Here is a 19950-nt window from a genome sequence, read left to right on the forward strand (position 1 = left end):
AAATTTATATCATATCCGAAGGGTGTCCCGGAATGATGGGGATATTCTTATATATGCATCTTGTTATTGTCGGTTACCAGGTGTTCACCATATGAATGATTTTTATCTCTATGTATGGGATGTGTATTGAAATATGAAATCTTGTGGTCTATTGTTACGATTTGATATATATAGGTTAAACCTATAACTCACCAACATTTTTGTTGACGTTTTAAGCATGTTTATTCTCAGGTGATTATTAAGAGCTTCCGCTGTCGCATACTTAAATAAGGACAAGATTTGGAGTCCATGCTTGTATAATATTATGTAAAAACTGCATTCAAGAAACTTATTTTGTTGTAACATATTTGTATTGTAAACCATTATGTAATGGTCGTGTGTAAACAGGATATTTTAGATTATCATTATTTGATAATCTACATAAAGCTTTTTAAACCTTTATTGATGAAATAAAGGTTATGGTTTGTTTAAAAATGAATGCAGTCTTTGAAAAACGTCTCATATAGAGGTCAAAACCTCGCAACGAAATCAATTAATATGGAACGTTTTTAATCAATAAGAACGGGACATTTCATGAGGGGTGGACAATTGAAGTTGAATACGTTGAGTCCAAACCAAAAAGTGAATTTAAACCAAAATGTGAATTCAAACCTCGCATTAAGTATAGAGATCCGGTTGAGTTTTCGGTTATGTGCAAATTTAAAAAGAAGAAGACTTACATGGCGTTGTTAGATTCGGGTGCAAGTGTTAATATGATGCCGGCCAAAGTTGAAAAATCAATAGGCATTAGGGAGTTAGTTCGAACTAATACGAGTATCCGATTTGGAAATCAAACTGTTGATGACCCAATCGGGGTCGCGGTAGATGTCCTTTTTATTATCCACGGTATTGGTTATAAAGAAGATTTTTTCATTATGGATTGTGAACCGGATAAAAACACTCCAATTGTGTTGGGACGGGGATTTCTAGCAACCGCAAGGATGTCGTTAGATTTTGATACGGGAACGTTGATAATCAAAAATGAAGATAACATGATCACTCTTCATATGGAAGATGGATTCGGCTCTAGCAACATCGGGGTCGATGATCCGGAGGAACGCTAATCCGGAAGAGGAGTCGAGTGCGCGACTCCGGCAAAAACTCGCACACCTTTGTAAAGTTTGTAAGTTGTAAGGTATTTTTTTTATTTTGTTTTGTACACGCGGGCGGGGCAAGGAACCATTTTCAAGTCTTCAAAGTGGGTTGGTTTAATGACTATCTCTAATTTTGTGCATTGAGGACAATGCAATGCTCAAAGTATGGGAGGGGGTCAAGTTTTTAGTCCCAAAAACGAGTTGCATGAGAAAAATATAAAAAGTAGACAAATAAAAAAATTTTCAGCACCTGAAGCTGGCGTATTTTACGCCATTTTAGGCGTATTTTACGCCATTGTTACTCATGGCTCAGTAAAAAATCACAACTTGGGCGTAAATGTAGTGACCCGAACTTTTCCATGTTTATATATATTAATTGAGATTGATATTTACATGATTAAATATTTCCAACATGTTAAGCAATCAAACTTGTTAAGACTTGATTAATTGAAATAGGTTTCATATAGACAATTGACCACCCAAGTTGACCGGTGATTCACGAACGTTAAAACTTGTAAAAACTATGTGATAACATATATATGGTTATATATATATAGTTAACATGATATTATGATAAGTAAACATATCATTAAGTATATTAACAATGAACTACATATGTAAAAACAAGACTACTAACTTAATGATTTTGAAACGAGACATATATGTAACGATTATCGTTGTAACGACATTTAATGTATATATATCATATTAAGAGATATTCGTACATCATAATATCATGATAATATAATAATTTAAAATCTCTTTTGATATTATAAACATTGGGTTAACAACATTTAACAAGATCGTTAACCTAAAGGTTTCAAAACAACACTTACATGTAACGACTAACGATGACTTAACGACTCAGTTAAAATGTATATACATGTAGTGTTTTAATATGTATTTATACACTTTTGAAAGACTTCAATACACTTATCAAAATACTTCTACTTAACAAAAATGCTTACAATTACATCCTCGTTCAGTTTCATCAACAATTCTACTCGTATGCACCCGTATTCGTACTCGTACAATACACAGCTTTTAGATGTATGTACTATTGGTATATACACTCCAATGATCAGCTCTTAGCAGCCCATGTGAGTCACCTAACACATGTGGGAACCATAATTTGGCAACTAGCATGAAATATCTCATAAAATTACAAAAATATGAGTAATCATTCATGACTTATTTACATGAAAACAAAATTACATATCCTTTATATCTAATCCATACACCAACGACCAAAAACATCTACAAACACTTTCATTCTTCAATTTTATTCATCTAATTGATCTCTCTCAAGTTCTATCTTCAAGTTCTAAGTGTTCTTCATAAATTCCAAAAGTTCTAGTTTCATAAAATCAAGAATACTTTCAAGTTTGCTTGCTCACTTCCAATCTTGTAAGGTGATCGTCCAACCTCAAGAAATCTTTGTTTCTTACAGTAGGTTATCATTCTAATACAAGGTAATAATCATATTCAAACTTTGGTTCAATTTCTATAACTATAACAATCTTATTTCAAGTGATGATCTTACTTGAACTTGTTTTCGTGTCATGATTCTGCTTCAAGAACTTCGAGCCATCCAAGGATCCATTGAAGCTAGATCCATTTTTCTCTTTTCCAGTAGATTTATCCAAGGAACTTAAGGTAGTAATGATGTTCATAACATCATTCGATTCATACATTTAAAGCTATCTTATTCGAAGGTTTAAACTTGTAATCACTAGAACATAGTTTAGTTAATTCTAAACTTGTTCGCAAACAAAAGTTAATCCTTCTAACTTGACTTTTAAAATCAACTAAACACATGTTCTATATCTGTATGATATGCTAACTTAATGATTTAAAACCTGGAAACACGAAAAACACCGTAAAACCGGATTTACGCCGTCGTAGTAACACCGCGGGCTGTTTTGGGTTAGTTAATTAAAAACTATGATAAACTTTGATTTAAAAGTTGTTATTCTGAGAAAATGATTTTTATTATGAACATGAAACTATATCCAAAAATTATTGTTAAACTCAAAGTGGAAGTATGTTTTCTAAAATGGTCATCTAGACGTCGTTCTTTCGACTGAAATGACTACCTTTACAAAAACGACTTGTAACTTATTTTTCTGACTATAAACCTATACTTTTTCTGTTTAGTTTCATAAAATAGAGTTCAATATGAAACCATAGCAAATTGATTCACTCAAAACGGATTTAAAATGAAGAAGTTATGGGTAAAACAAGATTGGATAATTTTTCTCATTTTAGCTACGTGAAAATTAGTAACAAATCTATTCCAACCATAACTTAATCCACTTGTATTGTATATTATGTAATCTTGAGATACCATAGACACGTATACAATGTTTCGACCTATCATGTCGACACATCTATATATATTTCGGAACAACCATAGACACTCTATATGTGAATGTTGGAGTTAGCTATACAGGGTTGAGGTTGATTCCAAAATATATATAGTTTGAGTTGTGATCAATACTGAGATACGTATACACTGGGTCGTGGATTGATTCAAGATAATATTTATCGATTTATTTCTGTACATCTAACTGTGGACAACTAGTTATAGGTTACTAACGAGGACAGCTGACTTAATAAACTTAAAACATCAAAATATATTAAAAGTGTTGTAAATATATTTTGAACATACTTTAATATATATGTATATATTGTTATAGGTTCGTGAATCAACAGTGGCCAAGTCTTACTTCCCGACGAAGTAAAAATCTGTGAAAGTGAGTTATAGTCCCACTTTTAAAATCTAATATTTTTGGGATGAGAATACATGCAGGTTTTATAAATGATTTACAAAATAGACACAAGTACGTGAAACTACATTCTATGGTTGAATTATCGAAATCGAATATGCCCCTTTTTATTAAGTCTGGTAATCTAAGAATTAGGGAACAGACACCCTAATTGACGCGAATCCTAAAGATAAATCTATTGGGCCTAACAAACCCCATCCAAAGTACCGGATGCTTTAGTACTTCGAAATTTATATCATATCCGAAGGGTGTCCCGGAATGATGGGGATATTCTTATATATGCATCTTGTTATTGTCGGTTACCAGGTGTTCACCATATGAATGATTTTTATCTCTATGTATGGGATGTGTATTGAAATATGAAATCTTGTGGTCTATTATTATGATTTGATATATATAGGTTAAACCTATAACTCACCAACATTTTTGTTGACGTTTTAAGCATGTTTATTCTCAGGTGATTATTAAGAGCTTCCGCTGTCGCATACTTAGATAAGGACGAGATTTGGAGTCCATGCTTGTATGATATTGTGTAAAAACTGCATTCAAGAAACTTATTTTGTTGTAACATATTTGTATTGTAAACCATTATGTAATGGTCGTGTGTAAACAGGATATTGTAGATTATCATTATTTGATAATCTACGTAAAGCTTTTTAAACCTTTATTAATGAAATAAAGGTTATGGTTTGTTTTAAAATGAATGCAGTCTTTGAAAAACGTCTCATATAGAGGTCAAAACCTCGCAACGAAATCAATTAATATGGAACGTTTTTAATCAATAAGAACGGGACATTTCAGTTGGTATCCGAGCGTTGGTCTTAGAGAACCAGAAAATTTGCATTAGTGTGTCTTATCGAGTTTGTTAGGATGCATTAGTGATTCTGGACTTCGACCGTGTTTTCTTTAAAAATGATTGCTTAACATTTTTGTTGGAAACTATATATTTTTAACATATGAATATTATGTGATATATTAATCTCTTAACGTGTTTGATATTATGTGATAGATGTCTACCTCTAGAACAAGTCCCATTGACTCACCTAATAATAATGAAGAGTCAAATGTAAATTGGAATGATTCGTGGACTGATTCACAAGTTCCCGAAGAGGAACCGGAAGAGGAGTCGGAACCGGAAGAAGAATCGGAACCGGAAGAAGAATCGGAACCGGTGGGGGAAATAATAAAACGGTTAAGTAAAAGAGAATCCTCAACCAACCGACCAAGGTTAATTATGGTCAATGGTGTTTCCGCCAAGGAAGCAAAATATTGGGAGGATTACCAATTCTCCGACGAATCGGATTCCGACGAGAATTCCAATGATGTTATAGAAATTACCCCAACTGAATTTAAAAAGGCAAAAGAAAATAATAAGGGAAAGGGCATAAAAATAGAGAAATCTAATTCCAACCCCGATGAACTTTATATGTATCGTCAACCCCCGAAGTCCTTAAGTTGTAACAATGACCCGGGAACCTCTAAACCACCAGGTTTTTCTAAACCAATGTGGATCACGACGGCTCGTATTAGGGGAACATCATATATCCCTAGAAACTTGGTAAAACGAACCAAAACCGAAGAAGAAGAAACGAGCGAGTCGGAATAAGATAGTTGTATTCGTGTGGTGTAATATATGTAATATAGTGTTCGTATGCTTTATGATATATGTAAAAATTGCTTGTATTAATAAGTATTTTTTTTATGAATCTAACTCTTGTCTATTTTACAGTATAAAAACACAAAATGGATAGACAACCCAATATTTTAAGAGACCTACCCGGAGACATGATTGATGAAATCTTGTCTAGAGTCGGTCAGAATTCTTCGGCACAACTATTTAAGGCGAGATCAGTTTGTAAGACATTCGAAGAACGTTCCAAGAATGCCTTGGTTTATAAAAGGCTTTCGTTCGAAAGATGGGGGATATCACATTGGGAAATCCATAAGTTACGATGTGTTTACTTTGACGCATATATTGCGGGGAACCCAAATGCTATTTTACGCAATGGGTTAAGAAATTATTTTGACTCAATATATCCGAATATTGGACTTCGTGATTTAGAAAAAGCGGCTAACATGCAACATAAAGAAGCATGTTATGCTTACAGATTTGTAATGTTCGCTTCTCACCAAAGTGAGAACAAGAACATCGGGCTACAACTATTAAACAAAACGTTCCCACAAATGACAGAGTCGGTAATTAGGGTAAGAAATGAGGTTTTTAGATTGTTACGGGACTGTTGGACATTACGTAACCCTCGTCCCTTTGACGACGTTACAACATGCTGTCTTATCAACGGCCATAACGGTTATGTTCCACAAGACCAAGGATGGGAAGTAATCCTAGTAAAACCAGAATGCATGACTTGTTTCTGGACGTATGAATTACGTGTCTTTATTGCCTTTGCTGAACGACTTGTGTACTAGCTAGAATTATCTTCACAACCATCTTGTATCAAATTTATTGTGTGCTATATTTCATGCTATATGTAAAATAATCGGTATTGTAAGTTTGTAAAATATTGTGTAAAAGTTTGAACGCGAAATATTATTATAATCAGTTTTTCATATAGAATTGTAGTAGTTGAATTGTATATTAGCTACTAAGTATGAACTTAACGGGTAGGTACTACCCGAATTTAAACTTATAAAACGCTAATATGAAGAAAAAGCTTTTATAAATGAGTTCATATTATGCTACGAAATACTATTAACTACTCTTAATATTCTGTATGATTAACTTGTTCCATTTGACTATTTTGAAGGAAATGGCACCGACTACTCGACACACCGTGAATATGAATGAAGAGGAATTCCGTACTTTTCTAGCTTCAAACATAGCCGCAGTACAGGCTGCGCTACATACCAACAATAACCTTGGATCTAGCAGTACAGGAAATCGTGTAGGATGCACCTACAAAGAATTCACTGCCTGCAAACCTTTGGAATTTGATGGAACCGAAGGACCGATCGGATTGAAACGGTGGACCGAGAAGGTCGAATCGGTGTTTGCCATAAGTAAGTGTACTGAAGAGGACAAAGTGAAGTACGCTACGCATACCTTCACAGGTTCTGCGTTAACATGGTGGAATACCTATCTAGAGCAAGTGGGACAAGATGATGCGTACGCACTACCGTGGTCAGCATTCAAGCACTTGATGAACGAGAAGTACCGTCCCAGAACCGAGGTCAATAAGCTCAAGACAGAACTTAGAGGGTTACGAACCCAAGGATTTGATATTACCACGTACGAAAGACGATTCACAGAATTGTGCCTATTGTGTCCGGGAGCATTCGAAGATGAGGAAGAGAAGATCGACGCGTTTGTGAAAGGATTACCGGAAAGAATCCAAGAAGATATAAGTTCACACGAGCCCGCCTCCATACAACAGGCATGTAGAATGGCTCACAAACTAGTGAACCAGATTGAAGATAGAATTAAAGAACAGACTGCTGAAGAGGCCAATGTGAAGCAAGTCAAAAGAAAGTGGGAGGAAAACGGTGATAAGAATCACCAATACAACAACAACAGCAATTACAACAATAATCGCAACAATTATCCCAACAATCGCAACATCAATCGCAACTACAACAAACGGCCCAACAACAACAACAACAACAACAACAGCAACTACAACAATCATCCCAACAACAACAATAACCGCAACAACAACAACAATCAGAAGCAGCTATGCCAAAGGTGTGAAAAGAATCACTCGGGGTTCTGCACCAAATTTTGCAACAAGTGTAAAAGAAATGGTCATAGCGCGGCGAAGTGTGAGGTCTACGGACCAGGGGTTAATAGAACGAAAGGAACAAATGGTGTCGGAACGAGTAATGGCGGAGCAAGTAGTGTCAGAGCAAGTTATGCCAATGTAGTTTGTTATAAATGTGGAAAACCGGGCCACATTATTAGAAATTGCCCGAACCAGGAGAACACGAATGGACAAGGCCGTGGAAGAGTTTTCAATATTAATGCGGCAGAGGCACAGGAAGACCCGGAGCTTGTTACGGGTACGTTTCTTATTGACAATAAATCTGCTTACGTTTTATTTGATTCGGGTGCGGATAGAAGCTATATGAGTAGAGATTTTTGTGCTAAATTAAGTTGTCCATTGACGCCTTTGGATAGTAAATTTTTACTCGAATTAGCAAATGGTAAATTAATTTCAGCAGATAATATATGTCGGAATCGAGAAATTAAACTGGTTAGCGAAACATTTAAGATTGATTTGATACCAGTAGAGTTAGGGAGTTTTGATGTGATAATCGGTATGGACTGGTTGAAAGAAGTGAAAGCGGAGATTGTTTGTTACAAAAATGCAATTCGCATTATACGAGAAAAAGGAAAACCCTTAATGGTGTACGGAGAAAAGGGCAACACGAAGCTACATCTTATTAGTAATTTGAAAGCACAAAAACTAATAAGAAAAGGTTGCTATGCTGTTCTAGCACACGTCGAGAAAGTACAAACTGAAGAAAAGAGCATCAATGATGTTCCCGTCGCAAAAGAATTTCCTGATGTATTTCCGAAAGAATTACCGGGATTACCCCCACATCGATCCGTTGAATTTCAAATAGATCTTGTACCAGGAGCTGCACCAATAGCTCGTGCTCCTTACAGACTCGCACCCAGCGAGATGAAAGAACTACAAAGCCAATTACAAGAACTTTTAGAGCGTGGTTTCATTCGACCAAGCACATCACCGTGGGGAGCTCCTGTTTTGTTTGTCAAGAAGAAAGATGGTACATTCAGGTTGTGTATCGACTACCGAGAGTTGAACAAACTTACCATCAAGAACCGCTACCCACTACCGAGAATCGATGACTTATTTGATCAACTACAAGGCTCGTCTGTTTATTCAAAGATTGACTTACGTTCCGGGTATCATCAAATGCGGGTGAAAGAAGATGATATTCCAAAGACTGCTTTCAGAACACGTTACGGTCATTACGAGTTTATGGTCATGCCGTTTGGTTTAACTAATGCACCAGCTGTGTTCATGGACCTTATGAACCGAGTGTGTGGACCATACCTTGACAAGTTTGTCATTGTTTTCATTGATGACATACTTATTTACTCAAAGAATGACCAAGAACACGGTGAACATTTGAGAAAGGTGTTAGAAGTATTGAGGAAGGAAGAATTGTACGCTAAGTTTTCAAAGTGTGCATTTTGGTTGGAAGAAGTTCAATTCCTCGGTCACATAGTGAACAAAGAAGGTATTAAGGTGGATCCGGCAAAGATAGAAACTGTTGAAAAGTGGGAAACCCCGAAAACTCCGAAACACATACGCCAGTTTTTAGGACTAGCTGGTTACTACAGAAGGTTCATCCAAGACTTTTCCAGAATAGCAAAACCCTTGACTGCATTAATGCATAAAGGGAAGAAATTTGAATGGAATGATGAACAAGAGAAAGCGTTTCAGTTATTGAAGAAAAAGCTAACTACGGCACCTATATTGTCATTGCCTGAAGGGAATGATGATTTTGTGATTTATTGTGATGCATCAAAGCAAGGTCTCGGTTGTGTATTAATGCAACGAACGAAGGTGATTACTTATGCGTCTAGACAATTGAAGATTCACGAACAAAATTATACGACGCATGATTTGGAATTAGGCGCGGTTGTTTTTGCATTAAAGACTTGGAGGCACTACTTATATGGGGTCAAAAGTATTATATATACCGACCACAAAAGTCTTCAACACATATTTAATCAGAAACAACTGAATATGAGGCAGCGTAGGTGGATTGAATTATTGAATGATTACGACTTTGAGATTCGTTATCACCCGGGGAAGGCAAATGTGGTAGCCGATGCCTTGAGCAGGAAGGACAGAGAACCCATTCGAGTAAAATCTATGAATATAATGATTCATAATAACATTACTACTCAAATAAAGGAGGCGCAACAAGGAGTTTTAAAAGAGGGAAATTTAAAGGATGAAATACCCAAAGGATCGGAGAAGCATCTTAATATTCGGGAAGACGGAACCCGGTATAGGGCTGAAAGGATTTGGGTACCAAAATTTGGAGATATGAGAGAAATGGTACTTAGAGAAGCTCATAAAACCAGATACTCAATACATCCTGGAACGGGGAAGATGTACAAGGATCTCAAGAAACATTTTTGGTGGCCGGGTATGAAAGCCGATGTTGCTAAATACGTAGGAGAATGTTTGACGTGTTCTAAGGTCAAAGCTGAGCATCAGAAACCATCAGGTCTACTTCAACAACCCGAAATCCCGGAATGGAAATGGGAAAACATTACCATGGATTTCATCACTAAATTGCCAAGGACTGCAAGTGGTTTTGATACTATTTGGGTAATAGTTGATCGTCTCACCAAATCAGCACACTTCCTGCCAATAAGAGAAGATGACAAGATGGAGAAGTTAGCACGACTGTATTTGAAGGAAGTCGTCTCCAGACATGGAATACCAATCTCTATTATCTCTGATAGGGATGGCAGATTTATTTCAAGATTCTGGCAGACATTACAGCAAGCATTAGGAACTCGTCTAGACATGAGTACTGCCTATCATCCACAAACTGATGGGCAGAGCGAAAGGACGATACAAACGCTTGAAGACATGCTACGAGCATGTGTTACTGATTTCGGAAACAGTTGGGATCGACATCTACCGTTAGCAGAATTTTCCTACAACAACAGCTACCATTCAAGCATTGAGATGGCGCCGTTTGAAGCACTTTATGGTAGAAAGTGCAGGTCTCCGATTTGTTGGAGTGAAGTGGGGGATAGAAAGATTACGGGTCCGGAGATTATACAAGAAACTACCGAGAAGATCATCCAAATTCAACAACGGTTGAAAACCGCCCAAAGTCGACAAAAGAGCTACGCTGACATTAAAAGAAAAGATATAGAATTTGAAATTGGAGAGATGGTCATGCTTAAAGTTGCACCTTGGAAAGGCGTTGTTCGATTTGGTAAACAAGGGAAATTAAATCCAAGGTATATTGGACCATTCAAGATTATTGATCGTGTCGGACCAGTAGCTTACCGACTTGAGTTACCTCAACAACTCGCGGCTGTACATAACACTTTCCACGTCTCGAATTTGAAGAAATGTTTTTCTAAAGAAGATCTCACTATTCCGTTAGATGAAATCCAAATCAACGAAAAACTTCAATTCATCGAAGAACCCGTCGAAATAATGGATCGTGAGGTTAAAAGACTTAAGCAAAACAAGATACCAATTGTTAAGGTTCGATGGAATGCTCGTAGAGGACCCGAGTTCACCTGGGAGCGTGAAGATCAGATGAAGAAGAAATACCCGCATCTATTTCCAGAAGATTTGTCAACACCTTCAACAGCTTAAAATTTCGGGACGAAATTTATTTAACGGGTAGGTACTGTAGTGACCCGAACTTTTCCATGTTTATATATATTAATTGAGATTGATATTTACATGATTAAATGTTTCCAACATGTTAAGCAATCAAACTTGTTAAGACTTGATTAATTGAAATAGGTTTCATATAGACAATTGACCACCCAAGTTGACCGGTGATTCACGAACGTTAAAACTTGTAAAAACTATATGATAACATATATATGGTTATATATATATAGTTAACATGATATTATGATAAGTAAACATATCATTAAGTATATTAACAATGAACTACATATGTAAAAACAAGACTACTAACTTAATGATTTTGAAACGAGACATATATGTAACGATTATCGTTGTAACGACATTTAATGTATATATATCATATTAAGAGATATTCGTACATCATAATATCATGATAATATAATAATTTAAAATCTCTTTTGATATTATAAACATTGGGTTAACAACATTTAACAAGATCGTTAACCTAAAGGTTTCAAAACAACACTTACATGTAACGACTAACGATGACTTAACGACTCAGTTAAAATGTATATACATGTAGTGTTTTAATATGTATTTATACACTTTTGAAAGACTTCAATACACTTATCAAAATACTTCTACTTAACAAAAATGCTTACAATTACATCCTCGTTCAGTTTCATCAACAATTCTACTCGTATGCACCCGTATTCGTACTCGTACAATACACAGCTTTTAGATGTATGTACTATTGGTATATACACTCCAATGATCAGCTCTTAGCAGCCCATGTGAGTCACCTAACACATGTGGGAACCATAATTTGGCAACTAGCATGAAATATCTCATAAAATTACAAAAATATGAGTAATCATTCATGACTTATTTACATGAAAACAAAATTACATATCCTTTATATCTAATCCATACACCAACGACCAAAAACATCTACAAACACTTTCATTCTTCAATTTTATTCATCTAATTGATCTCTCTAAAGTTCTATCTTCAAGTTCTAAGTGTTCTTCATAAATTCCAAAAGTTCTAGTTTCATAAAATCAAGAATACTTTCAAGTTTGCTAGCTCACTTCCAATCTTGTAAGGTGATCGTCCAACCTCAAGAAATCTTTGTTTCTTACAGTAGGTTATCATTCTAATACAAGGTAATAATCATATTCAAACTTTGGTTCAATTTCTATAACTATAACAATCTTATTTCAAGTGATGATCTTACTTGAACTTGTTTTCGTGTCATGATTCTGCTTCAAGAACTTCGAGCCATCCAAGGATCCATTGAAGCTAGATCCATTTTTTTCTTTTCCAGTAGGTTTATCCAAGGAACTTAAGGTAGTAATGATGTTCATAACATCATTCGATTCATACATTTAAAGCTATCTTATTCGAAGGTTTAAACTTGTAATCACTAGAACATAGTTTAGTTAATTCTAAACTTGTTCGCAAACAAAAGTTAATCCTTCTAACTTGACTTTTAAAATCAACTAAACACATGTTCTATATCTGTATGATATGCTAACTTAATGATTTAAAACCTGGAAACACGAAAAACACCGTAAAACCGGATTTACGCCGTCGTAGTAACACCGCGGGCTGTTTTGGGTTAGTTAATTAAAAACTATGATAAACTTTAATTTAAAAGTTGTTATTCTGAGAAAATGATTTTTATTATGAACATGAAACTATATCCAAAAATTATTGTTAAACTCAAAGTGGAAGTATGTTTTCTAAAATGGTCATCTAGACGTCGTTCTTTCGACTGAAATGACTACCTTTACAAAAACGACTTGTAACTTATTTTTCCGACTATAAACCTATACTTTTACTGTTTAGATTCATAAAATAGAGTTCAATATGAAACCATAGCAATTTGATTCACTCAAAACGGATTTAAAATGAAGAAGTTATGGGTAAAACAAGATTGGATAATTTTTCTCATTTTAGCTACGTGAAAATTGGTAACAAATCTATTCCAACCATAACTTAATCCACTTGTATTGTATATTATGTAATCTTGAGATACCATAGACACGTATACAATGTTTCGACCTATCATGTCGACACATCTATATATATTTCGGAACAACCATAGACACTCTATATGTGAATGTTGGAGTTAGCTATACAGGGTTGAGGTTGATTCCAAAATATATATAGTTTGAGTTGTGATCAATACTGAGATACGTATACACTGGGTCGTGGATTGATTCAAGATAATATTTATCGATTTATTTCTGTACATCTAACTGTGGACAACTAGTTATAGGTTACTAACGAGGACAGCTGACTTAATAAACTTAAAACATCAAAATATATTAAAAGTGTTGTAAATATATTTTGAACATACTTTAATATATATGTATATATTGTTATAGGTTCGTGAATCAACAGTGGCCAAGTCTTACTTCCCGACGAAGTAAAAATCTGTGAAAGTGAGTTATAGTCCCACTTTTAAAATCTAATATTTTTGGGATGAGAATACATGCAGGTTTTATAAATGATTTACAAAATAGACACAAGTACGTGAAACTACATTCTATGGTTGAATTATCGAAATCGAATATGCCCCTTTTTATTAAGTCTGGTAATCTAAGAATTAGGGAACAGACACCCTAATTGACGCGAATCCTAAAGATAGATCTATTGGGCCTAACAAACCCCATCCAAAGTACCGGATGCTTTAGTACTTCGAAATTTATATCATATCCGAAGGGTGTCCCGGAATGATGGGGATATTCTTATATATGCATCTTGTTATTGTCGGTTACCAGGTGTTCACCATATGAATGATTTTTATCTCTATGTATGGGATGTGTATTGAAATATGAAATCTTGTGGTCTATTATTATGATTTGATATATATAGGTTAAACCTATAACTCACCAACATTTTTGTTGACGTTTTAAGCATGTTTATTCTCAGGTGATTATTAAGAGCTTCCGCTGTCGCATACTTAGATAAGGACGAGATTTGGAGTCCATGCTTGTATGATATTGTGTAAAAACTGCATTCAAGAAACTTATTTTGTTGTAACATATTTGTATTGTAAACCATTATGTAATGGTCGTGTGTAAACAGGATATTGTAGATTATCATTATTTGATAATCTACGTAAAGCTTTTTAAACCTTTATTAATGAAATAAAGGTTATGGTTTGTTTTAAAATGAATGCAGTCTTTGAAAAACGTCTCATATAGAGGTCAAAACCTCGCAACGAAATCAATTAATATGGAACGTTTTTAATCAATAAGAACGGGACATTTCAGTAAAAATACGCCAGTTTTTACGCCAGAAATTGTGAAGGCGTATTTTACGCCACACTTGGCGTATTTTACGCCAATGCAAAAGTTCTGGTGCCGGTTTTAAAGGTTTTGAATGGGGAAAAATTATATATATATATATATATATATATATATATATATATATATATATATATTACTCATGAGCAGCATTTAACCACGATCATCATCACTCTAAACCCTAATTTTTCATCATCTAAATAACAAATTGAAGCTTAAAACATCATCAATTCGTCATAACACTTCACAAAAACATCCAAATCTTTACAAAATCATTCAAATTGGGTGTTAATTCGTGTTCTTGACCAAAAACTAAGTTTGGGGGTTTCGACTTTTGAGGTTTAATTCTTCAAGTATTCATTCAATTTAAGTGTTTTCACATCAAGGTAATCATCACTCTTGTGTTTTTCAATGTTTTTAATTATCAATTTAGGGTTTTTGTTACTTTCATGTTTATGTGCTAGGGTTAATCCGAATTAATTATGTTTAAGTATTGTTTATGTTTTAGCTATTGTTAGTTGTGCCTAAATATGTTAGTAGGATATGTATGCATGATCAATTCGAAGGATTAGGTTAAATCTTGTTGATTGCTTCCAAGTAGTTGACTAGGGTTGACTTTGACTGAAAATTGGTGATGTTTGTGACTAGAGAGTGTGTTTTAAATGTTTAATGTTCAAGTTAGTGATTGTTAAATGTTAGTTTGATTCGGTAATAAGGTTTATAGTTTTCGTTAGAATGATGATTGCAATGGTATATGATGCTTGCTTGAAAAAGGGTTGGTTAATAGTAGTGATAATGCATAATGTTTTGAATTAAGTGTCCCGTGGTTAAATGAGAAAAAGTGGGTTATAAAAGATTGTCATGTTGAGTGGTGCATGAGGTTAGGATTTGCATGTATTGCTAAAAGTTCATAATGTTGATATATTAAGCAAAAACATGTAAAGTGTTTCATTTGAGTACTAAATTGTTTATTGTGAGATTGTGTAATTGCAGAAAATGTTGGGAAGAGGTAAAAGAAGCCGTGGTAGCCAACAAGAAACCCCGAACTGGATGGATAAGAAGTGGTTGAGTGAATTACCTTATGATTGGCAGGTTCATTTGTATACAGAAAAGAAGGAACAACTCTTGAGAAACGCTTTCTGTGAAAGATACATAACTGCAAGTGTGTGGAGAAAATATGGGGCCTTTCAGGTATTTTCAGACTGGGGATGGGAAGCTGCACTTCAACCAGTCCAAATGGGTTTTCCGAGCACACAGCTGAATTGCTCATGGGAGATGACTTATCCCACACAGGTGTTTAATTGGATGTCAACGTTAAAGTAGGTCCCAAGGAATAATTTTCCACATACATTGGTATTAGAAGGTAAAGCGGGAAACACTATGATTCCAATGAGAATGGAGACTTTTAATCAGCTAGCACACCCAGACCTCCCATATGATGCAGGGATAAGAATTGAGGGGAAGAATGGGTATGATTATCCGACTGCCAAAGGGTTATTTGAAGTATCGACTGATAGATATGCTATGGTGGTGAAAACGCTATTTCACGTTGATCGACATGATGTTGAGAACTTTGAGTTTCAAGAAACAAGCTAAAGATAATTCCAAGGTTGTTGTCAACGGTGATTAATTACAATATACTTTAGAGAAAAAGCGATCTTATGTTGGTTCGAATGCACGAGCTACCTTTGTTATATGCCATAGTAACTAACGCAACGGTACCTTCATTACGATTGGTTATGATGATGTGGATTTGGGAATGTCGAGAACAATTGAAGCAAAGGGCGGTGATCCCTTATATGCGGTTTTTGTATTTCTTTTTATGGAGGAATGGAGGGATTTCGAATAATCCCAAGGGAAAAAGAGAATAAATTAAGAAAGTGAAAGAAAAGGTTCCCGGGTTCGAGTTTATGCGACAAGGGGATGGTTATGTAATCGAGAATCCAGCTTATGTGGAGAGGTATATGATGTTATGCGAGGTGTATATAAAATAGCTATTAAATTTTACAAGGAAATACTATTAAATACGATACAATTTTACACAAGATATTTATTTATTTAGAGAATGGATATACTTAAACCTTGCTACAACACTTATAGGCAGTGTACCTAATCGTACAGTAGTGTAGTTTTTAGTAAGTCCGGTTCGTTCCACAGGGAAAATCTTTTAATCAAAGCTTAACGCTATATTAGTTTAATTTTATAAAAATACAAATATATATATAAGTAATATTATTATTATAAAGGGGGGTTTTTACCGTTTAATAACCGGTTTGTCGATTTTAAAACTTTAGTCGCAGTTAAAACAAAATGTAAAATATTAAATAAATAAAAGACTTAATTTAAAGCATAAAGTAAATAACGATAATGAAATTACGAATAATAAAAGTGCGATAAAATAAACTTGCGATAATTAAAAAGTACGATAATTAAAAGTGCAATTAAATACAATAACAATAAAAATGCGATAATTAGAAGTGCAATTAAATATAAAATAAAGGAAATTAAATATGAAATAAAAGAATTATGCTTATTTAAACTTCCGTAATCATGATGTTTGACGTGTTGATTTTAGTTTTATGCTCATGGGTTAATTGTCATTTGTCCTGGATTATTTAATATGTCCGTCTGGTTTTTGTCCATAACAGTCCATCAGTCATAAATATAAAGTGCGAGTGTCCTCGTCAAATTATCCTTATACCTGAAGTCAAATATTCCAACTAATTGGGGACTTAAACTGTAACAAGATTTTAATACTTTGTTTAATAATTACACCAGGATGTCGACTGAGTGTAACCCAAGGTTTTAATACTTTGTTAACAATTATGCCAAGTGTCCTTGTACATAATTTCACCCCTGTTTTAATAATTCTAGTGGCTATTAATCCATTCCCGTGTCCGGTTAAATGAATAATTATTCGTACATATAAATACCCCGCCCATCGTGTCCGATCGAGTGTTTATGGTTATTTATAGGGACGTCCAATTGTAAATCTTTATATTAAAATTAACAAACTATCATTTAGTTAAACAAATATAAAGCCCATTAATAGCCCATAGTCTAATTTCCACAAGTGTCGTTCTTTTGTCCAAACCCCAATTATGGTACAAAGCCCAATTACCCATAGTAATTAGCCCAACATCATGATTACTTCGGTATTAAATAAGCATAATAATAACTTAGCTACGAGACATTAATGTAAAAAGGTTGAACATAACTTACAATGATTAAAAATAGCGTAGCGTTACACGGACAGAATTTCGACTTACACCCTTACAACATTCGCTAACATACCCTTATTATTAGGATTAAAATTAAAATTAAAATTAAAATTAAAATATAAATTATAAATATAAATATTACGTATAGATAGATGGATGGATATATTGATATTAAAATTCGTCGAACTGCGTTGGCTTTTATAGGCATTTTCATTTTTTGGGGCTCCGCGAGTCGCGGTTCTTTTAGCCTTCGAACTCCGCAAGTCGCGGAGTTCGTTTTTACAGCTCATTCAGCCTTGGCTCTTTGTTTGCCGACGATTTTAGATAATAATATAATATATATATAATTTTTAAGAATTATTTATATATTATATTATATTCATGTGCATAATTGACTTGTAATTTTTAGTCCGTTGCGTCGAGCGTTGAGAGTTGACTCTGGTCCTGGTTCCGGATTTTCGAACGTCCTTGCGTACAATTTAATATCTTGTACTTTGCGTTTTGAATCTTGTACTCTTGTAATTTTGAGACGTTTCTTATCAATAATTGGAACCTCATTGATTGTATTTTGTACTTTTGAGCTTTTTGGTCGTTTGCGTCTTCAATTCGTCGAATCTGTATTTTGTCTTCACCTTTTATTATTTAAACGAATATCACTTTTAAATAGAACAATTACAACTAAAAGCTTGTCTTTCTTGAGGAATAATGCTATGAAATATATGTTCATTTTTAGCATTATCAAATATTCCCACACTTGAGCGTTGCTTGTCCTCAAGCAATATAGTCTTGAAATACTAGAATCACTTCTTTATTCTTCACACTTTGTACATCAGTGATTTCTATACGGCGGTATAAACAATGGTAGTAACGATATGGTTTACAGTCCCACATGACTATAAAATTTAGATCCATTAAGGAAATTGGATCTTTATGAAAACATTTGATCTTTTGAAAATTAAATCTAGCTTTTACCCTAGATAAGTTTTTCGGAATAACCCTTCACCGGTGTTTGCAAATTCTTTTTGTGGGTTTGGTGGGTTTCAGATTTGAAAATTTTAGCTCAAAACTTGCGGTTTTGTGTCACCCACTTGCTAACCTTGTATTAGGAAAGCAATACGTCCTGTATACTTGCTCCGTATATTACCTTTCGGTAAACTACCGTCCGGTTGTAAAGGAAAGCGTTGAACAAGCAACTGTTAAGGCAATGTCCCCTGACATGCTTTTAATTATGGTCTATAACGTGTCGGACGCAATTACTATCCTTGGTAAGAGCAATAGTAAAGCTCACCCTTATAATTTTTCGGTCTGGCACAAGGTCCTGTCTTTGACCATGCTATGCAACCACCGTTCTTACGGTTGACACCCGATTTGGTTCAGGTGACCTAATGAATTCCAGGTGAATTCCTAAGATTTTACGTTCAATGGTAATGAACGCATTGAAAATGGGTTTTCAGAAAACAAATTGGTTTGTAATTTGATCAAAATATTTTCTCGTTCAAGCTCGAGTTTAGATATCATTGAATTCCATGAGTTTGAATTCTCAATCTTTAAGGTCAATCTCAAGGATTGAGTAATATCAGTTTTAAAAGCTGATTTTTGATCTTTAAGGAGATTATCCTTTCTGGGGATCTGATTCATTAGTCTTATCAAGCTAATTTGCACGGTGCCCCCCCATTTTACGAGATAAATCCTTCTCATGGTTAGGATAAATCTGACCACTTGGCGACCCTGTTTTATGCTGAGGTCCGTGGATTTCCTGCTGATTTTAGTGATGACTTTTCTAGATTTTTCGTCAACCTACAGCTGGTCTGGACGACAACTTCCTGACCTACATCAAGAAGCGCGTTTCTTTTTCGGAAGACTTTACTTCCTTTTAATGATGGAATTGATTCATCGTGTAGATCCATCTCTTCTTTTCTTTCATCGGGTAAAACAGTTTAGTTTAGTCCAAAGCAAAAGTATTTTCAGTTATTTGTTACAGAAATATGTGACATATGTTTAAAATATCTTAATAAATTTTCCCACACTTGGCTTTTATTTTCCTTTTTATTGTCCTCTATTCTATTTTAAATGAATTTTAACATTTTGGTTTGTTTCTCAATTTATGTCCTTTCCGAGGTAACAATAATTTCGGTGTTAAAACC

At 34.5% G+C, this 19950-nt stretch overlaps 1 protein-coding gene across 1 annotated transcript; it reads left to right on the forward strand.

The window, feature by feature from the left end:
• The first annotated feature begins 719 nt into the window (after positions 1 to 719).
• On the forward strand, positions 720 to 1103 carry LOC139872774 (uncharacterized). Its single transcript, XM_071860699.1, has one exon. It carries the CDS (start codon positions 720 to 722, stop codon positions 1101 to 1103), a length of 384 nt encoding a protein of 127 aa, XP_071716800.1.
• Positions 1104 to 19950: the final 18847 nt, after the last annotated feature.

Source organism: Rutidosis leptorrhynchoides, chromosome 10, assembly GCF_046630445.1.
Source record: "Rutidosis leptorrhynchoides isolate AG116_Rl617_1_P2 chromosome 10, CSIRO_AGI_Rlap_v1, whole genome shotgun sequence".
Taxonomy (NCBI): Eukaryota; Viridiplantae; Streptophyta; class Magnoliopsida; order Asterales; family Asteraceae; genus Rutidosis; species Rutidosis leptorrhynchoides.